This window comes from Plecotus auritus (assembly GCF_963455305.1).
Source record: "Plecotus auritus genome assembly, chromosome: 2".
Lineage (NCBI taxonomy): Eukaryota > Metazoa > Chordata > Mammalia > Chiroptera > Vespertilionidae > Plecotus > Plecotus auritus.
The window spans coordinates 101,403,321-101,422,260 of NC_137771.1; the positions used below are offsets into that span (position 1 = coordinate 101,403,321).

The 18,940-nt window shown below is 38.9% G+C and overlaps 1 protein-coding gene across 1 annotated transcript in view; it reads right to left on the minus strand.

The window, feature by feature from the left end:
- Positions 1-17,749, minus strand: part of SLC5A7 (solute carrier family 5 member 7) — a 33,802-nt gene extending 16,053 nt beyond the window's left edge. The window contains exons 1-4 of the mRNA XM_080654233.1: positions 17,612-17,749; positions 16,140-16,367; positions 11,007-11,120; positions 10,115-10,270 (exon numbers count right to left, since the gene is read on the minus strand). Of these exons, the coding sequence (XP_080510359.1) occupies positions 10,115-10,270; positions 11,007-11,120; positions 16,140-16,317 (448 nt within the window). The 5' untranslated portion in view covers positions 16,318-16,367; positions 17,612-17,749. The remainder of the gene's footprint in view (positions 1-10,114; positions 10,271-11,006; positions 11,121-16,139; positions 16,368-17,611) is intronic.
- Between the last annotated feature and the right edge of the window lie 1,191 nt (positions 17,750-18,940).

An 18,940-nucleotide genomic window follows, 5' to 3' on the forward strand; every position in this document is an offset into this window, starting at 1 on the left:
TTATTGGTGGAGCATTCCTGTCCTGTTCCTGGGACAACAATGCATTGAATGGCCCCAGATTTCAACATCACAGTTTTAAATAATATTCACCATCAATATTTTAAACGTACCTTAGAAATCAAGTTTATGTTTTTCTTACTTTATGACTTTGTTTATTGTGTTTGTTTGTGTCTATGTTTCCATTCAGGGTATTATGATATGAACAGTTGGACTACCTTGGACTGCCAGATCTGGATTTATTGATTTACAGAACTTTTACCCATTGTTCTCAAAAGTTGTAGTTTATATTTCATATTATTAAATACAGCAATGATAGCAATGCTAACATACATACAACAAACCTGTGATTTTAATTGTAATCTTATATTCTATTATCCCTCTTCAATTGCAAGCTAATAGTGTATGCAACCCACCAGAGATAAAAATCCAATATCTCAAAGAGAAATATAAAATATTTTGATCTAAGATAATACAAAATATTTTTCAAACAAAATTTTCTTAGTGCTTTGGCTTTGGTAACAAAATTAAATTTCTTTCCTAAGTAAAAACCAATTAATAAAAGGAAAAGCCTGGAAAGGAATTGAAGAATGATGATGAGATTAATCTAGCCTATCTAATAAAGAAGGAATATGCTAATTGACTGCCACAACCTCAAAGATGGTGGCGCCCACAGTCACAAGATGGTGGTGCCCAGTCCCCTCAGCCCTGCTGGGGTGGCAGACATGCGGCACGGCCAGGCCTGCCCCCAGGTGAGCCCGGCCACACTGCGGATCTGCCTCTAGAGTCCCCCAGTCCCCTCAGCCCCACAGTCACCCAGGGCCAGCCCGAGGCACAGGCAAGCCTCAGATGTCAGCTGGCCAGCCTCCAAGGCCGGCCTGAGACACAGGCAAGCCTTGGATGTTGGCTGCCCAGCCACCCAGGTCTGGTCCAAGGCACAAACAAGCCTCAGATGGTGGCTGCCCAGCCTCCCAGGGCTGCCCAAGGCTCAGGTAACCAGGGCCAGCCGAGGCTTGCGCTGCCGGCAGTAGCAGCAGCAGAGGTGTGATGGGGGCATCGCCTTCCCCTGATCGCCGGGTCGCCTCCCACCTCTGAGGGCTCCCAGACTGTGAGAGGGGGCAGGCCGGGCTGAGGGACACCCCTTCCAGTGCATGAATTTTCATGCACCAGGCCTCTAGTATATATATAAAACTCTAGTATGCAAATAGACCAAACGGCAGAACAACCGAACAACCAGTCGCTATGATGTGTACTGACCACCAGGGGGCGTGCACGGAACATGGCGGGCATCAGCAGTAGATGGCAGAGCATGGGACATGATGGCATTGGCCATGGTGGGATGGTGGAGCAGGTGAGCAGGGGCACCAGAACAAGGCGGGGCACTGGTCACTGTCATCAGGGCGAGCCTCTGGTGGTTGTTGAAAATTCTTTGCTCCCATGTGCCACAGACCTGCACAGTGCTTGCACCTGGTGCTGGCACCAGAGCTACTGCTTGCACCCTTTGCCAGAGCCTGGCGCCAGCCCTGATCTCGGCACCATCAACGGGTGTAAGCAGTGGCTGCCAGCCCTGATTGCCCCTCAGGACTTCTCCACCTCCCCCTGCTCCTGAGGGGTGATTGGGGCCGGCAGCTGCCTCTCGCACCCACTGCCAGCAACGGCCCTGCTTGCACCCACTGCTGGCACCAGAGCCACCGCTTGCACCCACAGCTGGTGTCAGCCCCGCTCACACCCGCATCTGGCACCAGAGCTGCCTCTCACATCTGCTTCCAGTTCCCAGCACCAGTCCCAATCACTTGGCATCATCATCGGGTGTGAGCAGCAGCTGCCAGCTCTGATTGCCCCTGAGGGCTTCTCCACCTCCCCCTGCTCCTAAGGGGTAATTGGGGCAGCAGCCACCACTCACACCTACTGATGGCGCTGGCCCCGCTCACACCTGTTGCTGGCGCTGGCCCCAATCACTCTGCATCATTAGCAGGTGCGAGTGGGGCCAGTGCCATCAGAGCATGGTAGTGGCAGCAGCGGCAGTGGAAGTGGGGCTGCCAGCAGACAGGGTACTGGGGACCGCAGCGGGAGGGGCCTGAATGGAGCATGGAGGATGGACCGAGATCTGCCCCTGGCCCACCGCAGCCTCATGGCCCACAGTTCCCTTCAAGGTGCACAAATTCATGCACTGGGCCCCTAGTTATTTATAAGTGATGGGATAATTGACTTATTTTTTGTATAGATATTAAACAAATTATTTTTTCTCAAATTATTTACTTCATGTTGAAACTTCACACATTCCACACATTTTAATTAGAATGTACTAGTTGCAACTCTTGGCCATTTTTCTTTTGATCTAGTTCTCTATTTTAATAACAACATTTTAAAAGTTATAGTCCATGAGTTATAAATAGTGTAAATATTACCCTACCTCTTTTCAATGTTGTTTGTATGTTATAAAAGTAAGATCACTGGACTAGAATCAGAAACATTTGGAATACTGGTAGATGCTGCAATCTGGTTTTAACTCAGTGGTTGTAAAGAAGTCACCTATGCTTCCATCATTATTAAGATTGGGATGAATTTTTCTCTAAAATATTTTCTGAATATTTTCATCATTTGTAGTGAGTAAAATTACTGTGAAATATTAGTTTGTTTTCTAATGCAGTCATAAAAATAAATATACTGTAACTAAAGTTATAAAAATTCACTGATTTTGAACTGTCAAAAATGTAAATACTATACCTTTCTTTAAAAAGTTATAAGGATATTGTTCATTTATACCAAGAAGATAATTTAAGATTCTCCTAACTTTCAGTGGTGAACTATGTACATTCATGATAAGGTGGTAATGGATCTTATGCTTGTCTATTCTTAAGTATTTTAACTTGTTTATAATAAATATTAACTTTGAATCATTTCCAACTATTATTTTTGAAGAAAACCCAGGTGTTAATTTAAAATTAGACATATATTCTCTTTATCAGAACATATATTTCCAAAAATAGAAGTAACGTTTTAATATACATTGTTCATTGTGTATATGTACAGTGAGAGAGACAATACATACTTTACATGTATATTGACATACACACATAGAAGTAGATACACACATATATACAAAAATAACTACAACAAAGTTTAGTGTTTAGCTGTTGTTTTATATTTCTAAAATACTTTTGAAATATTAATTTATTAATTCTATTCTCCCTTAATTGCTCTGTTATATAAATTGATCTTTATTTAGTGAGAATAAATATTTTGTATTCTGTCACATATTCAGCTCACTCCTTTTTGATATTTCAGCAGGTAGTTTGTCTTAAAACCAAAATTTTCTGGTGTTGAAACCAATGACAAACAAACTATTGCTTCATAGCTAATGAGAGCAAGGTAGCAAAGGAGGTGCATTTCCACACATTTTAATTAGAATGTACTAGTAAGTGCTGTGGTACTTGTGGAGTATTGTTATCCAGCACGAGGAATGTCCAACATTTTCACTGAGTTATTATAGTATTTTATAACTATCAAATTATCTTCTTTTTTATATCAAGTCATTCCTTTATTTTAAGTTGGGGACCAAGAAAACAAGATAAGATTATATAGGAGTTTGAGAGAGAAAGGAGTAAAAATTAGTATAAACTAATATCTGATATTATAGTGGCCAGGTCTGATGATAATGCTGAAATCAGAAGACAAATTTGTCTAGAACGTATAACATAGAAAGAAATTCATCTTATCTAACTTTTGTTTTGACCACTGAAAGTCCAGCTGTAGATTTCTTCTCTTTATTTCCATTTGTAAGAAGAGATGGAGAGTAACACAACAAATGCCTGTATATCAAACACTGACATAGCTCACTGAGGAAAATAGTGGAACTTCCAACTCTATTGATCTTTGGAAAGGACCCCAGTACTTAGTAGAATGGCTTAGATTTACCCTGATCAAAAGGTAGGGTATTGACTCTGAAGATTCTCCATGATTTCACTGAAATCTTTTGCTTTTAAAAGCTTATAAGTGGGCAGAGAATCCAAGGGCCAAGGGCAAGTTGTCCGTAGCAATCATTAATCTTGGTAGTAAGTTAGGCTTTAAAGAGCCAAAGTTCATTTTATAGATCCCTAAACATGTATACAATCCAATACTTTGCAATGTTAAGGGATCAAATTGAGAAAGGATGTTACATTCTTTTTATTTTTCTCTTTTGAAGAAAGTAGCAGAGCTAGGGGATTTCAAGATGGTAGCAGAATAGGTGGAAGCTATAATCACCTCCTCCCAGGACCAAACTGGATTACAACTAAGTTAAAGAACAATCATCCCAAATAACCAACTGAAGACTAGCTGTACAAGTATTTACAGAGGAAGCTCTATTGAGATTGGTAGGAAGGGCAGAGTAACCAGAAGAGCTGTCCCCACTCCCATGGGCAGCAACTAAGGTTCTGGGGAGATATCTCAACCACAGGGGGATCCCTGTAAGAAGTATGGGGTGTAAACCCAAAGCCTGGCTCCCAATCCCAGAGCACTGAGCCAGGAAGAAGCTCACAAGTAATATCCGGCTGTGAAAAGCAGCAGGGTTGCTATCTGACAGGAAGAGACAGAGTCCACTGGAGACACAGGCATCCTCCTAAAGGGCCAATGCACATGCATCATCCCTTATGCCAAAAGGTTGCAGGTTCAATTCCCAGTCAGGGTACATACCCATGTTTCAGGTTTGACCCCTGGTGGGGATGTGCACAGGAGACAACTGATTGATGTATCTCTCTCTCTCTCTCCCTCTCCCTATCTCTCTCTCTAAAATCAATTAAATAAAAAGGGCCAATGCACAAAATTTCATTCACAGCCTCGCACCCTGGATTCTGGCAGAGGGAGGGTGAAGTAGACTAGAGTAGTGTAAGGAGAGCCTGGGGTTTTAGGCTTTGGGAAGGGAGCTGTGGGAGCCATCAGGGTATCTTAGCTGAGTCATTCTTCAATTCTTGTCTCCATCATTCTTGTGTGGACACTCCCCTGCATATGGCATCAGCCTGGAGAAAGCTATTGCCCCACACTCTGGACTCCCTTTTGTCCCACCGTGAGAACCTTAGACCCTTCTGAAGATTCAGCTTCCTTGGCAAGGGTTTAGAGGTCTGGGCAGACTCAGGAGATGTCAGGGACTGAGTTGTCTGGCTTTGGGGGTGGGGCCATTTTCTCCACTTTCCTGTGAACCTGATTGGCATTTCCCCCTTATGAGAAATCCAATAAAAACACCCTCCTGACTTCTGGCAGACCCTTCTTCTGGGCTCCAGAGGCCCCATCCATCCAACTCATAATGGCTCTGCCATTTCTAGTTTGTGGATCTGGGGCAGGTATCACACCTACCACTTTCTCTGAAGCCTGACTGACACATCCCCAATGGAAGACCCACTAGACCTTCTCCCCATTCTGCAAGAGGTTCTTTCAATAACTGAGCTTAACAGGCAGCAGGCAGGCAGAAGCAGCAGAAGACAGATTTCATCGGTATGCCTTGGGACTTTTGTTGACTTTTTCCTGAACCAGATGTTGGTAAAAGCTGGCTTTGGTGCTTATCTTGATCCTACCTGCATGCACACAAGCCCAGCAGATGCAGCCACAATTATGGATCACTTGTAGATCCAAACAGGTTACCAAGAACCAGGCACAGACTGATATTGTCCTGCTCGAGTCTGTCCCAAGAGACCCAGAAGGAATACACCCAGTTACCAGCTTTAGACAACATCAGAACAAGACCCAGTAAACTTCACAATATCCAAAGGGCAATCTCAGCAGGCACTAAACCCTGCTGAGGGAAATTCTGCTTCATACAGTCAGCACCTGCACAGTAGCTCACATGCTATGGTTGGTGTTTGAGCCTCACAGTCAGCCACCCTAAGGTTCAATCACATGCACAAACAGGGCAATAGTAATCAAGACTCAAGTAAAAGGGAGGGACCACATAACCAACACAAGTGATATTTCTAGAGCACCCAGCTCAGGTGATCAAGGAGACTGCATCAGTGGGTTACATAGGACACTTACTATATAAGGCCACTCCACAAAAAACTGGGAGTCATAGCAGATCTATCTAATATATAGAAACCAATATAAAGAGGCAGCCAAATTGGGGTCCTAAATGAAAAGACAGGAGAACACTCCAGAAAAAGAGCCAAATCAATTGGAGGCAAGAAATGTATCAGCAAAATAGTTAAAAGTAATGGTTATTAGAATGATCAATAAATTTAGTGAGAACTACACAGCATGAAATGGGACATAGAAACCATGAAAAAGAATCAGTCAAAAATGAAGAATACCATATCTGACATCAAGAATACACTGGAACCCTAGCTGGTGTTGCCCATTTGGTTGAGTGTCATCTCATGAGCCAAAATGTTGCTGTTTCAATTCCTGGTCAGGGCACATGCCTGGGTTGTAGGCTTGTTCCCAGTGTGGGGAGGGGAGTGAAGGAGGAAGCAAATTGATATTTCTCTCTCACTGATATTCCTTTCACTCTCCCTCTCCCTTACTCCTCCCTAAAATCAATAAAAAAACATGTTTAAAAAAGAATATACTGAAAGAAATAAAAAGTAGGTTGGATGAAGCAAAGAATCAGATCAGGAATTTGGAAAACAAAGTAGAAAAAAATCCACAAAATCAGAACAGAAAAAAATTAGGAAGAATGAGGATATTTAAGGGAACTTTGGGACAACATAAAACATAGCAACATTCTCATTATAGAGGTTCCATAAGGAGAGAATGAAAGCAAGGAATAGAGAATTTATTTGAAGAAATAATGACCAAAAACTTCCTTAACCTGGTAAAGAAAAAAGACACACAAGTGTAGGAAGCACAGAGAGTACCAAACAAGATGAATCCAAAAAGGCCCACACCAAGACACTTCATAATTAAAATGGCAAATATTGAAGACAAATACAGAATCATAACAGCAGCAAGAGAAAAGCAGTTATGGGAGCTCCTACAATGGAGCTCTATATGACTGTCAGCTGATTTCTCAACATAAATACTTCAGGCCAGAAGGGAAGACATGTAATATTCAAAGTGATAAAAAGCAAGGACCTACAACCAAGGCTACTTTACCCAGCAAGGCAATCACTTAAAATTAAAGGACACATAAAATATAAAACTAGGCATCAATCCCAAGGGGGGGAAACACCCTGAAAAATACACAAACACATCAAGGCTAAATAATATGTTATTAAACAATGAATTGGCTAACAAGGAGATCAAGGAAGAAATCAAAAGATATGTTGAAATATATGAAAATGAAAACAGCAACCCCAAATATATGGGACACACGGAAAGTAATCTAAGAGGGAAATTTATAACATTACAGACCTACCTCAAGAAACAAGATAAATCTCAAAAAAACACCCCAAAACTAACTTTACACTTAAAGAAACTTGTAAAAGAACAACAAACAAAGCCAAAAGCGAGTAAACATCAGAACAGAAATAAATGAAAGAGTTAAAACACACACACACACACACACACACACACACACACACACACACACACAAATAACCCTAATGAAACCAAGAGCTGGTTCTTTGAAAATATAAAGATTGGCAAACCTTTAGGAAGACTAATCAAGAAAAAAAGACAGAGGAGAAATAATAACCCATACCAAAGAAATACAATGGGTTATAAGAAAATATTATGAACAACTATATGCTAAAAATGTGGATGAAATAGACAAAATCCTAGAAATATACAATCTTTCAAAACAGAATCAGGAAGAATCAGAGAATCTGAACTGACAGATTATAATTAGTGAAATTAAAGCAGTAAAACAAAACAAAACAAAAAAAAAACTTGCAACAAACAAAAGTCTTGGGCTGGATGGCTTCAGAGGTTAATTTTACCAAACATTCAAAGAACTAACACCTATGTTTCTCAAACTATTCCAAAATTTCAAGAGAAGGAAATACTCTCAAGCTCATTTTATGAGACCAGCATTATCCTAATTCTAAAACTAGATAAAGACACTACAAAGAAAGAAAATTATAGGCCAATATCCCTGATGAATATAGATGCTAAAATCCTCAATAAAATATTAGCAAACCCAATCCAGCAATACATTAAAAAGGTTGTACAACATGAATAAGTGGGCCTTATTTCAGGGACGCAAGTTTGGTACAATATCCACAAATTAATAAATGTGATACAGCACATAAACAAAATGAAGAATAAAAATCATTTGATCATATCAACAGATGCAGAAAAACCATTTGATAAAATCCAGCATCCATTTATGATAAAAACTCTTAGAAAAGTGGGAATAGAGGGAACATACCTCAACATAATAAAGGCCATATATGACAAACCCATTTGCCAATACTTCTAATAAGGAGTTAGTATGCAAAATTTTTAAGTAACTTATAAAACTTAACACTGAAAAACAATCTAATTAAGAAATTGGCAAAGGACCTGAATAGACACTTCTTCAGAGGACATACATATGACGAATAGACATAATGAAAAAATGTCCATCATCATTAATCATCAGAGAAATGCAAATTAAAACCACAATGTGATATTAATTCACATTTTTCAGAATGGCTATCATTAATAAATCAACAAACAAGAAGTATTCACAAGGATATGAATAAAGAGAAACTGTGCACTGTTGGTGGGAATGCAGATTGATGCAGCCACTGTGGAAAGCAGGATGGAGTTACCTCAAAAAATTGTAAATGGAACTGCCTCATTACCCAGTTATTCAGCTTCTTGTAATATATCGAAAGAAACCCGAAACACAAATTCAAAAAATATATGAACTCCTATGTTCATTGCAGTGTTACTTATAAGAGCTAAGATTTGGAAGTAGTCTAAGTGCCCATCAGTAGATGAGTATATAAAAATGTGGTACATTTACACAATGGAATACTATTTACTCGACTGTAAATAAGAAAATCTTACCTTTTGTGACAGCATGGATGAACCTGGAGAATTTTATGCTAAGTGAAATAAGCTAGTCAGAGAAAGATAAGTGCCATATGATATGTGAAATCTAATGAACAAAATAGCGAAAAAAGTAGAGACAGACTCATGGATATAGAGAACATACTGACAGCTGTTAGAGAGGAAGAGGTTTGGGGTAGATGAGAAGGGTGAAGGGATTAAGCAAAAAAAAAAAAAAAAAAAAAAAGGAAGACAGACCCATGGACATAGACAACAGTATGTTGATTGCCAGAGGGAAGAGTAGTAGGGGAGTTAGAAGACGGTAAAGGGAGGATAAATGGTGATGGAAGGAGACAAAATACAGATGATATTCACAGGATTATATACCTAAAGCCTAAGTAATTTTAATAACCAATAACACTCCAATAAACTGAATTAAAAAAGAAAAATAGTAACTAAAGGACAAACCAAATCTATCTATCTATCTATCTATCTATCTATCTATCTATCTATCTATCATCTAGCTAGCTAGCTAGCTAGCTATCTACATAGATGGTTTATTCATTCATTTGTGATAAGATTACAACTATTAACAAAACATAAATCCAGCTTTTAAGAAATTTATAATTTTTTATGAGATTGAAAATTGAACATGAAATAAACAGGCCATAATCACACAAAGTGGTAAGTCCATTGAAAACAAAATTTTGGTGTGTCTAAAGAAGCCACACACACAAAAAAAGCATCCAGCAAGTTTAGGATGACTTCTCTGAGGAAATGGCATTTCTGAGAAGATCTGGAGGACACTTTTTGGTTAGCAAGGCCGATGTGAGAAAGGAAAGAGGAGAGAGGAGTCAAGGCAGAGGCCACCTGGGCTTGCACAGTGTCAGAAGCAAGATGGGACTGTAGTTATGAAAAAAAAAAGAAGAAAGGAGGAGAGGGGAATGATGAGAGGAGAAAATCAGAGGCTAAGTCATATAAAGCTTATGGACCTGCTTACAAAGTTTGATTTTAAGCAGGAAAGGGATATAATTACATTTGTAGTTTAGAAGGATGAGTCTGGTTACCATGAGGAGACTACAGGAGGTGACAGAACTGTAAACAGGGAGATGGTTGTAATAAACCAGGAGAAGGAGGCAGGGGAGGCCTGACCTGTGGCTGAAGAAAGTAAAGTTGTGTATCTGATGGTGAACCAGAGAGTCCAGTAGAACAATGTTTCATTTGTCCTTACCTAAGGCGGAGAAGATGGCTGCTGCCCAGAACATTTCTCCCATTAGTGCAGGAATAAATAGGAGGCCACCCATGCGTTTGCCATAGATCTGCTGAAATGGGTCTAACATGGTCACATAGCCCCTGGAACGCATAGGTTTTGCAAAAAACAGACCACCTAAAAGGAATGAAAAAAGTGTTTATGACAAAATTACTAATTCCTAATATAACAGTCTTGGCCAACCTTTTATTATGCTACAATTTCTCAAGGGAAATGAATTTTTAAGGACACATATGTATTAAGGAACCAGTCTAAAATATGAATATAGAACCAAGCAATAGTCAGCAACCAAAGGCAGATTTCTTGATACCTTTATTATTGTATGTATCCAAAGGACAATTGAGTGTGTATCTGAGGCATGTGGATTAAAAAACATGGACCAGCACAGCACCCACCGAAATGCCTTGATGATTGTTGAGCACAGCAAGTATTCAAATATTTTGATTAAGCCCAAGATTTAATTAAACTATTTTAAGTGCAAAAATAAGTTAGGAATACTCTGTTACATAATATTCGTGACCTTTTATTAGCGTGATTTACACAGAGAAATTCAGGTACAATTCAAGTTGATTCATTTTAAATTATATATCCATGCTATTTTTGAAAGAAAAAAAAAACATCATTATGTTAAAGAAATAACTGTTCTGATAGCTATAATATCAGGGGATTTTTTTATGTATTCCATAATCAAGAAATCAAATAATCTATGCATGTGCTACCAATTTCTGTAGTACCTAAAGATTTCTGGTAACATTTTCCCACAATAGTTATTTACATTGCTTGACTTATTTCACTTGTTATTATATTCCTCCTCCTTACTGAGTGGGTCACTGAGGTTTGAACTTTCACTTACCTAAAATCAGACTGAGAGAATATCCAATTGGTGCCTGAGCCCAAGCTAGACCATAATCTGGTACATACACTGCTTCAGCTGTCCCATTGATATAACCTCCTCCAACCCAGGTGGCTGAAAGAGAATGAAGAATGAGGGAAAGATACTCTCACACTTGTAACACCCTAGGCCTGCTCAGTCTAGCACATTGGCCATTAGTCTCATGTGGCTATTTATTATCTTAAGTGTGGTTAGTCTTCTAGATGAAATGCTCTACGAGTGTAAAATACACATGGATTTCAAAGACTTAGTATGTTAAACAATTTTAAAAAGACTTAGTATGAAAAACTAAATGTAAGATATCACAATGATGAAAACATTTACAATGTACTGAGTTAAATACATGCTATTATTTACATTAATTTAACTATTCTTTATACTTTCTAAAGTGGTTTGTAGAAAATGTAGCATTACATTATATTTCTCTTGAATAGGGTTTCCCCCTAGATATTTTCTAAATCCATTTAGTCATCAACACTTTTAAATGATATTGTTAGTACACAAAGTTTGAGATAATATGTAATATGGTACGTGATTATTTTTATTCTCAATAAAACTACAACTTTTCCCCCCAGCCTCCATAACATGGGTTAAATGTCTTTATTTCAAGGTTCTTGTGTTTTAATTGTATTGATCTATTCCTATTGATGGTGACTATTGTCCTCAAGGTGTGTGTGTGTGTGTGTGTTGTGTGTGTTGTGTGTGTGTGCATGCACATGTGTAGTTGTCAGTGTGTGTACTTTTTGTTAATAGAGTCAGTTTAAATCATAATTAAGTTGTACTTACTACCTTAAATTGTTAAGAGAGTGGAGGGAGGAAAGATATGTCACTTACTTCAAGGTGTCCTAAAGTTAGTTTAAGTTACCTTTTCCTACTCTCTTCCCAAGAACCCAACGTACACTTAGAACCTAGATGAGCATTCAGAAAAATTTACAATCAATGTTGACTGCATATCCATTTGCAATTTTTTTTTAATATGGCTCTTCTAGTGAGATATTTGATATTTCATAGAGAATAATAAATATTTTTAGATGTTACTTAATACAATTTCTGTAGCATAATAGCTGAAGGAGAGGTAAAGGAAGTCCCCACAACCTCCCCCCTCCCCGAAAGAAAAAAGAATCCTGCGTTTTGGTTAAACAGTTGTGAAGACAATGTACAAACTGCCATTTTCTGTGAGAATACGATATAATATTTGATTCTTGCTGAAAAACTAAAGTTAATGGAACACTTAAATTTCTGCAGTTTATATATTTTAAGAGTATAAATAAAATATTTAAAATAATTCCTATGGAGAATTTGTGTAAAATTATGAGGAACATAGGTTGGCAAGAAGCTTACTAGATATGAGACTGAATTCTAAGCTGTATCATCCAATTTGACTCTAAAAAATTCCCTAAAATCTCACAGAATGTAAATAAAATTTCTAATATATATATATGAAGCTATAGAAAACAAGCATTTCCCTTGTATTCACCCCAAAATCTATCTAGCTTTAAAAAAAATCCAAACACAAAACAAAGAAGAGAGAATATTATTTTTAAAGGGATAACATAAAAAGACCTCCCTGAAAAGGAACTTTAAGTATACTTAAATGGGAAGTTTTGTACAAAACCCTACAACGGACTGTTGGAGACCGGGTGTAAGCTGACAAAGTCCTTGCACCTGAGGGGACTAGCAAGGCTGTCCCCTATCCACACAGTTTTCCCAGGCTTGTTTGGATGGCGGTTATCAGTAGAATGAGAGCAACCTTTCATAGCTTACCAAGAAGTCTGTAACTATTTACTGAGATTTGCTGTACTGAGAATTTGTCCTTCTGCTCTGTCTCTCCCTTAGAGATTAAGAGGAACAAAGAATACATTCCTCTTTACAGACCTCCTATTCAGTGTTTTGTGTATAAAAAGCATTACGCAGTTAAACTTGCTGCAGTCTCTCGATGACCTGTAGTCCTCCCGATCCTGCTTTCCTGTCTTTCTTTCTTTTCTCAATTCCCACCTCCCTACCTCAGCTCGGTTCAACCTGTCAGGCTGGCCCTGGCAATGGACAAACACCCAGTTGGCAGCCACTGTCATCTTCATAGTAGCTTTTGCATGGGAGTTAATAAATAAGCAAAGCTTTCATTTGTCTTTTTCATTCGAAATCTTGCTGAAATTTTTAAAAAGGTTCCCTTTCCCCCCTCACTGTATGTAACTAGGACCTGAAAAGATGAATCCTCTCAGGCACAGGACCGGAGACTATCTTCCATCTTCCTCCTAGCAACTAGAACTGGTAACACCACACCAGCAATGTTTCATTGCACAAAGCAAATGGCCTGATGGTCTTAGGAGCAAAAGTTTATTAGTAATCATTTTTCATTGTGTAGGTCTCCTTCCATTATCCAAAAAGAAAATTGGTGCCTGAATAATCACAAACATTATAACATAGAAGTGAAGACGTAGTTACTTGTCATAGGTAGAGTCCTTCCATTTTTATCAAGCTAGCACCTTCAAGGACAGAGTTTGCTGTGCATGTTTGTAAATTTCATGTCAGATGCATTTTTATTTTCAATTTTTACTCTTTATCAAAAATATAAAATCAATTAAATTGACAAGGGTTAGATAACATGGTTCATATTTTAAAAGAATTAAGATATTGATCAAGATTCTTTTCAGTTCTGAGAGATTAGAAATTTTTTTAAATCTGAGCTAAACCAGGATTCTTTATAAAACACATTATAATTCAATTTTTTCTATACAATTTAACAGACTATAGGTGAAATAAGCCAATCAGAGAAAGACAAATGCCATATGATTTCACTTATATGTGGAATCTAATGAACGAAATAAACTAACAACAAAAAATAGAAACAGATTCTCAGAGAACAGACTGATAGTGGTCAGAGGAAAGGAGGTTGGGAGCTGGCTGAAAAGGTGAAGGGATTATGTGATTATGCAAAAAAACCACACACCACTTCCCAAAAAACTCATGGACACAGAGTATGGGGGTAGGGTGGAGGGAGGTAGGAGAGGGTAAAGGGGGGATTCATGGTGATGGAAGGAGACTTGACTTTGGGTGGTGAACTCATAATACAATATACAGATGATTTATTATAGAATTGTACATGTGAAAGCTATATTATTCTATTAACTGATGTCAAACCAATAAATTCAATAAAAATCAATAAAAAGAAACAAGAAAAAGTGGAAAAGATTATTAAGAAAACAACCTATTAGATTAAAAAAATCACTGTAAATGATAAAAAACAAATTCTGAAATATTATCTTTATGGGCAAAACAAATAGAATGTTAAACTAGAGTAATAAAACATTATAAAAATTTATAATAAAAACAATGCTTTGATATACAACAGCTTATTTATTCTTTCGAACTTTTTTTTTAGTGAAATCAACCACTTTGTTTTATTTTCTTCTCATTTTCTTTGTAATAGGAGAAATCTGAGGGAAATATAATCACAATTTTTTGAATCCTCTTCAAAAATCAGTATCAGAAATGGATTTTTAAGGGAAAGAGGAAATGCTATAATGAAAACTGAAGATGAAAATATAAAGTTGTATTCACTGTTCACCAATAGGTGGATAATAAGAGAACATAAATAAGAAAATCCATGCCAAAATTTTAGTGAATGATTTTTATTCTTAGTGATTTTGTATTTATCTAATTTCGCATATCAAGCATCATAGAAAATATTTTGCACAATACAATTTGTTCCAGATATGTGTGTATGTAAAAAGAAAAAAGACACAGGATAAAAGACCTCCTTACAACTGTGTGCATTTATAAAGAAATAAAGAGGAACCAGTGAGAGGGTTAAATGTGATGAGATCATAAAAAGGCCCTGGGCGTGGCTCCCAGAAGACCTGGGTCTTAGTTAACCATGTAAATCCGTGTATTCACTTAACCCCAAACCCTTTTCCGAGTTCTGAAATATAAAGATAAAGACATTCATAAAGACCAAATGAAACTACATATACTTGGCCAAGAGTTAACAAAAGAAAATGTGAATATATGAAAGAAAAACCTATAGTCCACAAATTATTATAGAACATTATAGATTTCAGATGGCCAAACAGATGTAGTCTTCACAGATCAGTTTGGTGAAGTATTTCACATAGAGAGCAAATAAATCCTTTTTAAATAAGACTTCAGGACTGAAACTGGGCATCAATTGGATATGATTTCCAAAGGCTTCTTTTCCCATGAGCACTCAGAGTTGCTGTTAGTATGGGTTATATTGCTGATGTTTAAAAACTAATGAGATTCTAAAGGAAAAAGTATTTTTTAGTAAATATGTATCCAATAATATTAAAAATATAGTTTTAAATTGTTTTTCAGAAATATTGTCAATGACCAAAAAGAACATAAGAGAGAAATAAACCACCACTTAAACAGGACCACCTCTGGGCAAAAGAGGATAGAATATCAGCCCCTCCTGGCACAGAGAGGGTTCAAATGAGAGAGAGCTGCAAGTGGGGGCTGGGGATTCCTGTTAAGACATGCCCTGAATGAATTTTTGCCTTTTGTTTCAAGATTTTTGGAAATCTTTTCCTTCAGTGCTGTAGATTCCTAACATCTGATTGGGCTCCTGCAAGGAAATCAGTTTATCAAATGGGATAATTAATTTCAAATCAGGGCATCAATTTGGAATTGTGTTGCCCCTGAATTTATTGTTTAAGGCCTCATTAGTTATTGTTTACTGATACTCATCATTTCAGACAGTGCAAAGTCACAACTTCCTACCCAAGTTAGTGAACAAGATGAGATGCTGACCTTATCACATTAATTACCAGATACAGAACTTGTAATACTAAGACACTTTTGTACTTTCACCCACCTCTTTGTTTTCCCTGTTCCTACCCACTGAACAGCCCAGGTTTGTTTTATTCAGAGTCTACATAGTGGTTAATTATAAGATCATTTTGTTCAAATACTACTGAGTTGAACAGTTTTATTTTTGTTTTAAATAAATGTAAAATTATTTTTAAAATATATATGTAATGAACACAAAGGATCCTAAAGACAAAGAGTAACATTTGCTTTGTCACTCTGAGAGGCCAAGGAGGGGCGGGCAGCATGGAGCTGGACATCTGAACCTACCTGTCATGGTGAAGCCGCCCACCAGCAGGCCAATGTCTCGGCCACCAACTATGATGGCCTCCCTGCGCTCCTCTGCGCTGCCACTGTTTTTTGTTTTCCAGGCAGCCCATATTCCAACAGCCAATATCAGAAGGTAGAACAGGATGATAGCTATCAGTCCTTCCACATGGAAAGCCATTTTTATCTAGAGGTCTGGAATCTTCCACAGCTGGCTACTTCATTAGACTTCTGAAGAAAATACAGTAGCATATTATAAACCAGCCATACATACATAGCCAGTCAGAAGTAAATCAACTGGCTCATGAGAAATCCTTTGCCACTTGAAGAAAAAGTACATTGAAATCACATGTTAAACTAGTGGTTACCAACAGGTGTCTATTATATTATTCTATTTAACAATATAGCATTGTTTTGAGCATTCAAGAAAAAAAATTCTTTGTAACAAATGTAATCATGATTATTCTGTGTTTAATAAATTCTTTCAAAATAAAGTTAACCTTTTCCTATACCTTAACTCAGTAATTCAGTCAAGAAATCACTTAGAAAGAGCATGAATCTGTTTGCTTTTGAGAACTAACTTACTATTCCATCTAGAATTATTCAGTAAGGTAAGTATATCATAAAAGACTACTCTGAGAATTATAACATATTTGTTCATTTATTCATTCTTCTATCCCTTCCTTTATCAGTTTCAGGGAATGGTGCAAAAGCAATGTGAGGTGAAAATATCTTAAGAAAAAAACAGAAGAGCTTTAGAAAATTTATTCCTAAAATACATCAACTCCAATTTTCAACAAGTGCCTGTGGTTCAAGTTTCTGTAGCTACTAACGATGTTATGTGTAACATCTTGATCAACCTTCCTCATCCACTGTCCTTTGTTCCTTTTATCTCGCCCCTCCCCCTCAATGGTATATACAAGAAACCATTCAAAAATTACATTAAGTCCTTAAAAATGTACGAGTGCCAAAGACATTAAAATCAAGACTCTCAGAAGACAGATGTCAACTTCTAACGTCTTCACTTTTTCTTTGCTTTTCCCCCCTCATGACCACAGCTATTTCACGCACCCATTTCACACAAACACGTTTCTGGGGGAAATTGCTGTTTGTGCACGCAGGTGGGTAAGGAAGAAAATACAGTAACACACTATAAACCAGCCACACATACTTAGCCAGTATTTCTTCCTTGGGAGAAGAGCTGGCTTCCCTAAGACTCAGGAGGAAGGAAAAGAAGCCAGCCTAACCACGAAGTTCTTTCTGGGGCCACAGTGGGGTGCTCCCAGACCCTGCTGTCCTTCCTGGGCCCCTCTGCCCACCTCTTGCGCGAGGACCTTGTTGCTTCTCTAAGCAGACTTTCTAGCCGCTGGCACCTGAGAACCATGAGTGCAAGGGAGTGGACGGCCCGCACATCACCATGAAGAGGCAAAATACCCGCATCCTTGGGCTCTGAAAACGCCCTGCTCCGCGCCTACCTGAGTGATCCGCACGCGGAGAATCGCTGAGCCAGTCTGGCTGCTCCGGGACCGTTGCCTCCAGGAACCGCGGAGGCGGGGTCTGCAAGGGTGCAGTGGAGTGTGTGTGTGTGTGTGTGTGTGTGTGTGTGTGTGTGTGTGTGTGTGCGCGTGTGTGTGTGTGCAAGGGTGAGTGGGAGGGTGTGGCCGGGGGTGCAGGGGTGGGGGCAGGGCCAGGCGCTTGGGTCAGGATCCCCGCGCGGCTCTTCGCCCAGATTCTCCAAGAACCTGGGCGCAGGCGGAGTTGACAGGTGTGGGCGCCGGCGGAGGGCGTGTGGCACAGGGCGAGCCGGCGATCATCCCAGTATTGGCAAAAGTCCCCTTTATAAGAGCGGCCGGTGGGGGCGATCGTCAGATCTCAAGATCGGACGTCAGAGGAAAGTGGTGCTGGGGCGGGTGCTGGGGACAGTGCCCTCGGGAGCAGGGTGGGTGCCCAGGAAGCACAGCCTGAAGAACTGGGGCGCAGCCGGGCTCCAGGCCAGTGCCACCGTGACACCCTGATCCCTGACAGTTGCAGGGAGAGTCCTACCAATCCCCCTTCTCTCCTCCAGGAAAGAGGGCGTGATTCCCTAGGGTCATTACCAATTCTAATTTGCCTGGACTCTGGTTGGAAGCAGGGAACTGGGAGGGTCTCAGACAATTATATTTTCAGGGAGCAGCTGGAAGTGCAATAGAGAAGAGGGGTCGGTGTTCTTCCAAGACTTTGTTGGTATGGTGTCTTGAGGCTTCTCTCACTGAGAGCCAGAGGCATGCATGCTCCTACTGCCTCCCTGGCCTCAAGGAGCCTGGTTCTGGCTTCCCTGGAGATGGGTTCTATCCAGCAGACATTTCCAGAATGTTTCAAAAGTCCCTTTTCACGTTTAAATAGAATCAAATGAAAGACTCTAGCAGTTGTCCAAAACAAGTAAAGTTACTACACAAGACAGGCAAAGACAGCTTTCCTTGTTGAGCAACTTGCCCACAAAAATTTACTCCAGAGCTCCAAAGAATTTTCTATAGAAGTTTAAAATGTCTATCTGTCCACACTTAGATATCTGTATTTACGTGCTACCTAGATTATTTAGATATTATGGATATAGTTACATATCCATAGTACACATAGTTATCTATATTATTTCCATAGTTCACCTAGCAGCATATTAAACAGTAAAATATGAAAATCTAAACTGATAGAACAAATAAGATTTTTTAACTTTTGTCCACCTCTTTCTAGGCAAAATTTCTGATGATCCCAATTTTTTTTACACTGGATATGGAAATGAACCCTCAAGTTTACATCACTACTCCTTT